Source organism: Sardina pilchardus, chromosome 7, assembly GCF_963854185.1.
Source record: "Sardina pilchardus chromosome 7, fSarPil1.1, whole genome shotgun sequence".
NCBI lineage: Eukaryota > Metazoa > Chordata > Actinopteri > Clupeiformes > Clupeidae > Sardina > Sardina pilchardus.
The window spans coordinates 10,862,953-10,873,564 of NC_085000.1; the positions used below are offsets into that span (position 1 = coordinate 10,862,953).

The window sequence follows — 10,612 nt, forward strand, 5'->3', positions numbered from 1 at the left end:
AATCACTCTACAGGTTTAGAGCGTTATCTGGTCAGGTGGAAGGGAGGTGGAATCTTGCCAGGGAGAGAGGTCACCTCAGGTCATGTCTGTAGTGGACACAGGTAGCATTATATGGCCTGTCCACACTGCTACCGTAATTTCCCAAGTATTAGCCGCGGCTTATACATTATACATTGATTTTACAGAAATTTCTGTAAAACAGCTTGAAAAAGAAAATGGAAACTATGAAGATATGAACATTCACTCTGATCAACGATAAGAAAAGTCTATTAGGAATACTCAACATTCTCTTTAATATGAGTTGTAACATGAGATGGATTCTGATCGGCGGTCAGTGTTTCAGTCATGAACAAAATCCCTCCGTGATCCCCAAGGATATCATTTGGCATGTTATTGCCATTGTGGTGTGAGGTGAAATGACGTCATTTGTGTTAGCGTGATTAGAGCGATATTTGAAATGTGTTTAAGCTTTCACAGTGATTGTTCTGTTTACTGTTGCCAGGGTGAACAGGCCTTCACAGGTAATGAGCGGAGACACAGGGGTAGATGTCCTCTGGACAGGTCGTCCTCCCTTCGTCCACTCCCACATCACGTCCCTCTTTTTTCTCTCTCTCTTCCCCTGTTCTCCTCTCCGTCTGAGTGGGGAGCCGGTAGCTTTTGGTGAATGTCAAGTGTGTGCTAAGGAACTCATAGCTGAACATGATTAGGCAGAAAGGAAGGGGCTTGGGGGGGGGGGGGGCTTATCGTCTTAGCACTCACTCCTCAGGAACGACTTTTCAGATGATTTTTATGATCTCCTTCTCTGTGACTTGATGAAAAGAGGACATGCTTTTTAGTGTGTTGGTGGGCGAGGGGGAACTGTATCAAATGTACTTGATGCCACTCAGGCTGTGGCTGGGTTCTATTGCACTATCCAGTGGTGGGTTTTTTTTTGTGTGAGTTTATACGTTTTTAAACTGTTGAGACATTTCTTTTTGCAATACCCAAATGGTATAGATTTTTGTAACTGAAAAGTCAAATCTTATTTGAAAAATGCAGAGTATAGTTTGTATATTTGGAGATAATAAAAATGAAATATTTTGAAGAGCAGTGTCTGCCATCCTTTGTCGGAACTACAAAACATATATTTCATCGAAAGCAATGTACCTCAAAATGTACAAAAGGTACATTCAAAAGAAAGTAAAACAAAATATACAAAGAAATAAATATCCAAAGCATAACTTCATATCCCAAACAAGACATTCTGCCAAGCCTCCACTACTATAAATGCACTCAAAGAAGAAGAAGTAGCTTCTCCCTCCACTGTGACTAAGAGAGACTGATGAGCATTTCTTATTAGATTACTTCAGCTGCAAACGCCCTCACAGTTGGCTCTCCTTGCCTAAGTCGCACCCACCATACTGCAGTGGGTGCACTGTGTTGAGCACACCGAAACACAAATCCTCTGAAACGCTCACCAACTCCACCGCTACCTCTTATCACCGAGTGTGTGTGTGTGTGTTTGCATGTGTTTGTGTGTGTGTGTGTGATGTGACACACAGCCAAGAGAACAGGCTGAGGTAAGTCACTTGACCTTCGATGACCTCCGCGGATGAGACCTGCTCGTCCCCCCTCGTCCGAGGCTGTCCAGTCCTGCCCGCCCTGTTGGGAAGGAGGCCGGTGCTCCGTTGTGCCGAGAGAGAGCCTATCCGGCAGTCCGCCCTCTCCTTCCCTCCTCCTCGACCTGCTCATCTGCTTATCCTCACAGCCAGTCTAGACCGCTCCTTAATGTGATTAGCCCTGGATAAATTAGGACTGCAATTCGAGACCGCGCTGTGCCCTCCAGCACCCAAACCCAGTGGCGGGCACACGTACACACACACACGTCCACACACACACACACACGCGTGCGCGTCCGGTCAGTGCACGTGGCCGTGCAGCCGCCCGTGATGAGAGGCGCGTCACTGAGAACGCACAAAGAAAAGGGCCCATTTCAAATCAGGAGACATGTTGTTGCTTAACCCCATATTTGAAACAAAAAAATGGGGGGGGGGGGTGCAACTTCAGGCCACTTGTTGCAATTGCCAGATCCTTGTTTCGAGTGTTATTTCAGGAGACAACGACTGCCGTTGGTCGTTACCAGGGAAACTGTTGGGACAGGGCTCTGCTTTTGGTTGTGATTGTGTAAGAACTAGGAGGCTCGCGCTCTGATTGAGAGAAACATGCCGGCAGGAGTGCAATGGAGAAAGTGGAGGAGAATGACCCAGCCGGCTGTGCTGTGGCAGGCTGTGCTCTGTGCTGTGCTATGCTGTGCTGTGCTGGGATGGGATGTGCTGTGCTTGGTCTAGGGGAAACAGCTAAATGTGCAGCAGTTTGTAAACTGCCGTAAGTAACAGACATACAACTCATTTTTTGTCTTTTCTATTTTGGCTCGTTGTTGGTGTCATTTATTATGTAATGATAATAAGTCTGTCTCTCTCTCTCACACACACACACACACACTCATATAACACTACACATACACATTGAACTTTAGATGACATTTTGACCCAGACCAGGGCCAGTTCTTTGGCCACTATAATAAGATGACCACTACTACCTGCAGACTACAAGCTTTTGAAGGCAGTGACCATATCTGAGCACTCCAACCTCACCTGTGTTTCTCTCTCTCTCTCCCTCTCTCTCTCTCTCCCACTGTCTCTCTGCAGTGAACGACTTCACGGTGATCAGGAAGAAGTTCAAGTGTCCGTACTGCAGCTTCTCGGCCATGCACCAGTGCATCCTGAAGAGGCACATGCGCTCGCACACGGGGGAGAGGCCCTACCCCTGCGAGATCTGCGGCAAGAAGTTCACCCGCCGCGAGCACATGAAGCGCCACACCCTGGTGAGTCCACAGGGGGGCAGCACTGAGCACCCACCACCACCGAGACCACTACACAGCCACACAGCCACACAGCCACACAGCCATTTAGTAGCATTTACAGGTGTGCTTTACTGGTACTGAGGAACCCAACCCATTTAGATGTTTCTAGGCTGCCTGTCAAAAGACTGAGTCACTCACTGTGGTACTATTGATCCAAAAGGCATCAGTATGCACACACTGTGTATTTTGTGAGTCCAAAACACTGTGTACATGTCTAGCTAACTGCACCAAGGGAGGTTAAACATTACAGAGAGGAGCTAGATTAGGTAGTTACACAAGGTCTCCGAGCGCACAGTGAGAGCGGCCCAGAGATTGCTAGAGGCAGACAAAAGGGGTCAGTTTCAGGCCTCTCTGGGTGTGACCGCTGTAAAAAGTGACTAAGGCAGTTGGTTTCATGAGGTGGGGAAGTTTTGCATTTCTTCATATTGAACTCAGAGGCTCAAATCGAGGATACCAGAGAGAGAGAGAGAGAGAGAGAGAGAGAGAGAGAGAGAGACGGACAGCAGGTCGTTGTCATGTCTGACCACACTCCACACTGAGCTCATTGTGCAGTGGTCAAAGAGCATGAACTCACCCAGCGGCTTGACCTTTCTGCTCGGCCTGTGCTATCACACTTAGCCATCTCATCAATCATCCCCTAGTCTGGCACGCAAGAGAAAGCAAACCCATGTTTACACCCATATTGCAGCCGTCTCTGACCCCAGATCAGGCCTGGACATGGCCCTGATCTAGCAGATCAACACATACTCTCTCAACGCTGATGTCAGGGTCAGGGGACAGACAGCCATTAGCCAAGTTATTTTCAGGCTGATCAATCAAGCCCAGAGCTTTGACTGGTCATCTGGCTAATGAGTGTGTATCTGAGCTAGGCTGGACTCTATCTCAGCGCCGTCACTCATGCTAAAACTTGCTCTCATAAACAGAATTATTCCTCACCTTGCTTATTAGGATTGTCTGCGAGCAGAGCACAGCAAGGACTGACCATATGTTACTGCAAAAAAAAGTCAAGAAATTTGCATTTAAATGTAAACATTTTATTCATTTGGAATCACTGTTTCAGGTGTTTAGCACTAATTTCACAAACTAAAGAGTCTGCGGTGGAGTGAGACACATTATCATCATGGTTGTCTACTGTCATGGCTGTTCTATGTTGTTCTATATGAAGAGTTCAGATGCAAAACCCTCTAAATCTATCTGACCACTTGTCTTGTAAATGACCATTTTTTTTAATCCGGCTCCTATAGGTTTCTGCCTACAAATCGATACAAATAAGTCAATAACAAACAAATAATACAATACAAATAAGTCAAATAACCATTCCAATGACTCCAAAGCTGATCAGTCAAGGCAAATTATGCCAAAAAACTTGCATAGTTCACCTTTAAAAAAGGAACTAGTTAGACATTCAATTTCTATTCTGTTCTATTTGATTCACATCAATCACAAGAACGCCCAAATGAACACAGAACAGATATGAGGTAGACGTCCAGTAAAACCACAGTGTGAATGTGTAAATCCTCCCTCCAGTGCGTACTGCAGAGTGCTGTGCTGTGCTGTGCTGTGCTGTGCTGTGCTGTGTGGCTGTGCTGCAGATCAGCCCACTTGTGGCCCAGTGCAGCAGCAGCCTGGGCCACATTCTGCAGCAGCAGCCCGGGGCCATTTGAATTGCTTCTCTTCATGTGGTCACTCACTATGCGCTGCTGCTGGGCTGTACGCGGTGCCATAATCTCCCCCACCATGTGTTAACTCTCTGGGCCTGGGACTGCTTTAGGGCCATGCGCACACATGAAAGCGTACAGCACACCCTGACATCTGTTATGAGGAGAGCACTTCTCCACACGTGCTTTTGCCTGCAAACAGACACATGCGCGTGCTTACACACACACACACACACACACACACACACACACACACACACACACACACACACACATAAACACACACTTACACACATATGTACATGCCCACACACACACACACACACACACACACACACACACACACACACACACACACACACACACACACACAGTACACGGGTAGTTGACATCTGGCCAAGAAAAAGTGTTTTTTTTGGAAAACATATTTTTTAAAGAAAAAATACAAATATTTATGTAGTATGGAAACTGTAGTTTCTGAAAATAATAGTGGTCACTCATTTTGTCAATGACCTCACCTATTTTTTCCACGTTTACACTCATCTGCACTGTGAATGTGTCCTATGGTGTGACATTTAAAAAGTACTAAGAAATGATATTGAATAACATTTAAAAATACATGAAACAGAATTGTTCACATTATTAAATCATTCTTTTCTCAAAATTATATTTATTTCACATAAAAGTACTAATTACAATCATTTTCACCATGAATAGATGAACTTGATTGACTTTTCCCTATGAATGTCGATACATTTTTTTCCGCCAACCTTACAAAACTGTTTGAAATTGTACCTATCTAAGAGGAGCTATTATTGGAGCTCCCCTCATGCCAAACCTGCCTTTTTTTAAAGTACGTTTTGAAATTAAGGATGTTTTTCTGTTGTTTTATGTTTGTCACACTAAAGGACAAAATGTCACACTGAAGGACAAAGATAGCTATTGCATGAAGTGAGTCAGAATATATGTAGTGTTTATTGTAACAGTGATAAAGGAGGACATTTGTTGGATAAGTGTTGCTTTTTCCAGGCATTTTTTTTGATGATAACCCATTGTCAGTCAATAGTAATAGTACTTAACTGTGTTGAACTAATTTGTCGACTATGAAACCATGGTGAAGTTTCACTTTGTCTATGAGTTCAAATAATAGGTGAGTGCAGATGCATGTAGGCTATACTCTGCTAGTCACAAACAGGTTTTAGTAAAGCAAGGTTTAGTGGAATCCCTGTTCCATATAGTCTTGTGTGCATGCAGATTCCTTCAAATGTGCTGCTGTGTGAAGTTGCATTGTTTGCTGTTGAAGGAAATGATAGATATTATTCTCATTGTTTTAAAGGATGTTACGCCCAAAACACACCCATGACTGATTAAGAGACATAAGAACAACCCTTTTGTGTCCAGTACCTGACAAAATCACACCATTAAATTAGTGAATGTGGACTGCCATGCCTTTAATGTCTATAAACGTTGTGCTTCTGACCATCCGTTTTTGATCGCCAAAAGAGGGACCATAATCCTCAACAGGGAAATTCCATTTTAAAACATTGCGTTACATTCATGTCCACTCTATCTAAAACATCCCTACTGAAAAAAATAGCAAGAAACCATGTTTATGTTGGTAGCTGGTTTTAGCTGTTTTTTGCTGGTTTTCTTCCAGCTATTGCTGGTCTTTGCTGGTATAACTGGTTAGGCCACCAGGTGGACATGCTGGCGTGACCATCTAAGGAAGCTGGTCATGCTGGTGTGACCAGCCTGTCGTGTGGGATACAGCTGGTGTGAGATGGTCATGCTGGTGACCAGCCTGCCAAGCTTGACATTGTAGGTGTAAGATGGCCATGCTGGTTTGCTAGTATGACCAACATAAGCTGGCATGACCAGTAAAAACCAGTAATGTAGACCAGCAACACCAACTAAAATGACCAGCGTGACATGGTACGACAAGCAAAACCAGCAGAATTACCATCGTAAGCTGCAGGTATGTTTTTGCAAGACTTTTGCTGGTCTATAGCTGGTTAACCATCATAGGGTGGTCAAACAAGCTGGTTAACAAGCTGGTCAACCAGCAAACCACCTTAAGCTGGTCAGGCTGTTTTTTCAGCTGTTAGAGCAGTTTTTAATCATACTTGACACAATTATCTACAATGACATTCTATTCGTTGGTGGCAACACTGGAAGTTCCAGGGCAGGTTGGGCCACAGGTCCTGCAGGGAGGTTCTTTCTGTTATAAAAAAAGTTTTAGATTTATGTACTTTATATTATATTTGCTTTAGTAACACTTCAGAACATTGTATGTCGTCTCTAAAACAGCAATAAATATTTGAATTTAAGTCATTATTAGGTGTCACACCAAAGGACATTTCCTGTCACACCAAAGGACATTTAAGCTTTTGTGGCAGTTAATGACCATGCTAATACTAACTGAGCTGCCATTAGCAACTGACATCATGCATTTGCATAATATTACATAGTCCTGCTGTTAAAAATACAAATTTGAATACAAAAATGGCATTTAGGGGTGTCACACCAAAGGACAAAAAAACTTAACAACTTCAGTGGTCTAAAAACATAGCTGAATATTTGAGCAATTCTGAGAGAAATTCTCACCATGTTCACTGCTCCAGGGCTTCATTGGGGTCTTCAGTCACATGACCTTGAATGGGGTCTTTCAACTAAATGTATTTGTCCATGATTTTGGCCAACTTAACATCAGGTTATTGCATAACACCAAAGGACATTTTTTTCTGTGACGAACTTTACGGAGTTCCTACCATTTTAGAAATGTATGTATGGGAAAAGTGATTGCCACTTAGTAAAATAGACACTTGCACAATTATGCCAGGAGTGTTCATTAAAAATTTGAAACATTATTTCCTCTATTTATAAAAGTTAATATTTATATAATTATGTTGTCTACCATCACACCATAGGACAATTTTAAGGTTTGGCTCAAAGTTCTGAAAAAACGATAAATAACTCAGGTATTAAAACAACAAATTCATGTAAAGCAAGAAAATGTTTAACCTTTTACAGTATTTTAAAATGTGAAAATGTGAAATGAATTGTGTTTTATCTTCTGTGACGGTGAAAAAGCCACGTCATGTCATCTACCCACACGCGTGGTGGTTCCCTGAAAAGCCATGGGCCTGGGTGCACAAAGCGCTGTGCTTATCTCTCTTCCTCTCTTTGTCCTTCCTAATGACTTAGATAAACACCAGGGATTTGAATGCTTTTGCAAATAGAATTTCCAAAATGGCTCCCATATGCAAACACCGTCTTTCTCTTTTCTTTTCTTTCTGTCTATTCTCTTCTCTCTGACTATTATCTCTATCTCTCTCTGTTTCATTTCTCTCTCCCCCCTCTCTGCATGTGCTTGTGTGTGTGTTCTGTTTCATCCACGTTCTCTCCTGCCTGTCTTGGGCTCTGTCTTTGTCCCACTAACTCTTTCTCTGGCTGGCTGATCTCCACAAACCAACTGGAAATGTTTTAAATGTCCAAGTATACCCATGTGTTCTGACATATTTGTGTCAGGGCCAATCAAAATCGTACAGTCGATTTGTCTCCCACACACTTCTCTCTCTCTCTCTAAGATTGATGTTTTAATTTTAATGTTTACTTAGAATCTTGAATTTCCCCTTGGGGCATAACGTATCTATCTCTCTGTCTATTTATATCTCTCTCTCTCTATCTATCTATCTATCTATCTATCTATCTATCTAGAATCTTTGTATTTACTGTTGTGTATTGCTCTCTCTCTTTCTCTCTTTCTCTCTCTTTCTGAATTTTATTTTTTATTTTTTTAAATTTCACATTCAAATTCAAATAAGCTTTATTGACATGACAAGAGTGCTTGAGTTGTCAAAGCATGTACACACATCCAATACATAAATATATAAGATAAACAAAATAATGTTAAATAAATGTTATATTAATAATAATACTAATAAATGTCTCTCTCTCTCTCTCTCTCTCTCCTCCTCTGCTCAGGTGCACAGTAAGGATAAGAAGTACGTGTGTAAGGTGTGCAGCCGTGTGTTCATGTCGGCGGCTAGCGTGGGCATCAAGCACGGCTCACGGCGGCACGGCGTGTGTGCCGACTGCTCCGGCCGCGGCATGGGTGCCCTGCTGGACCCCGGGGTGGACGACAACGGAGACGCAGACGGAGACGGAGAGGCCGACGCATCGCCCGAGCACGAGATGTACGCGGCCGACGGTGACCAGGACGTGGACGGGGACGAGGAGATGCTGCTGGGGGAGACTGAGGAGGAGGCGACCACGGGGGGAGAGGGAGGAAGAGGAGGAGGAGGAGGAAGAGGAGGAGGAGGGAAATGGAGAGACCACTCAGGGACGGAGGACGGGACGGACGGCAACGAGAAGGAGGAGAGCGACTCTGCGCAGGAGAGTGACCTGAGGCCCGGCCGCGACAAGGACTTCGCCTGGATCTCTTAGTCTCGCCCGGCGACGTCCAGCACGGAGAGTCACGTTACTTTTTTAGTGACCCCCTCCACTCGGCGGGAGAAGAAGAGGAGGGGTCAAGTGTCCGTGTGTGTGTGTGTGCGTGTTAGCTGGCTTTAAGCGATACCACCACCACCACTAACACGCGTGACGTGACGTGACGTGACGTGACAACATTGTTCTTACACACCTGTCCCTCACCTATAGGTCGGTGTCAGCTGAGGGGCAGTTTGAGAGCGTTTACGGTGGAGAGCGGACGGTGCAGCTGGCTGGATGGGAGATGGACACTCTTGCTTTTACGCGCCTGAGTCTTCTGAGGACCAGTCGAGGTTTCCGTCTCGTTGTTTTTTCGTTGGTTTTCTTCGTCGCGTTTTGTACATTTTCTTTTTCACGCAGAGAGAGATTTTTGTCGAAGGCTCCCAATAGCCACTACTTCCCTGACAGCCACCGCCGTGGCGATATGATGCTTGCTGACGGGTCATGAAGTTACAGTGGAAAAGCTATCTGCAAGCAGGGTTTTTGTTTGGCTCCTTGCCATGCAGGTGTCTGTCTGCTTTGGGAGCGCTGGGCTGGAGTGGGGTGGGGGGATGGGGGGATGGGGGGATGGGGCACGTTATCTATTGCAAAGCCACTGGTGTCTGGCATCCAGCAGACGGTGGCCAAGCACATGCTTTTTCCTTCTGCAGAGACACACTGCTACCACAGACTTGCACTTTAAGAGGCATCTAGATGTCCCGCTCCACCCTTCCTTCTCAATCGCCTCTCCCTCCCTCACTCCCTCCCTCCCGCACTCCCTCCTCTCTCTCTCTTTCAACTTCCTGATCCAGTGGTTTACATTTGAATTCCCATCGAAGAAATCAACATTACCGTGACCGCACCTACCTTTATGGATGCCCGGGTCCTTCTGACTGTTAGCTTTTGAGTATTTGTGCTAAGATTTTTTAATTTTATTTTCAATTTTTGCCATGTACAGACATCAGCTCTCCTTGGGTTGAGCGCCATGTTGACTGGCCCCACAGTGGTGCTGTTGGGCCTCATGTACATAGAGTAGACATATGACAACCACATGAGCATGAGGAGGGGGCCGCAGAGGGGGGGGGGGGGGGGGGGGGGTGAGAACACTATGCAGTATGCAAGAATGGATCACTCCAGTTTTCCACAGGAAGAGAGAGAAAGTGAGAGCTATCTTATCTGTGTGTGTGGTGTGTGTGTGTGTGCTCATGTGCGTGAAGAAACAAATATACTTGCATTATATCCCTGCATGGAGATTCTGCCCCTCCCTTTATTCAATGGGTAGATGTCCAGCAGAATTGTTTCTAGATGTGAGTGTGTGCATGTGTGTGTGAGTGAGACTCTTTTGAATGTTAAACTGAGGAGGTTAGACTCCTGCAGTATGCCCATACAAGCCATGCTTTTTGACTTGTAAATAAAAACTCCTCCCTTATCCTTGTGTACCCTAAATTAAGTGCAGTAGAGATTGCGTCTCTCCCCCTCCCCCTTTTTCTCTCTTTATTTATAGCCCTTTCACAAACATATACTGCACACACACACACACACACACACACACACACACCACCCTACTGGATTGATCTCCAGGTCA

At 44.8% G+C, this 10,612-nt stretch overlaps 1 protein-coding gene across 1 annotated transcript in view; it reads left to right on the plus strand.

Annotated features, from left to right (window-relative positions):
* Positions 1-9,579, plus strand: part of zbtb46 (zinc finger and BTB domain containing 46) — an 87,920-nt gene extending 78,341 nt beyond the window's left edge. Inside the window, exons 4-5 of the mRNA XM_062540714.1 lie at positions 2,688-2,863; positions 8,545-9,579. Of these exons, the coding sequence (XP_062396698.1) occupies positions 2,688-2,863; positions 8,545-9,006 (638 nt within the window). The 3' untranslated portion in view covers positions 9,007-9,579. The remainder of the gene's footprint in view (positions 1-2,687; positions 2,864-8,544) is intronic.
* Positions 9,580-10,612: the final 1,033 nt, after the last annotated feature.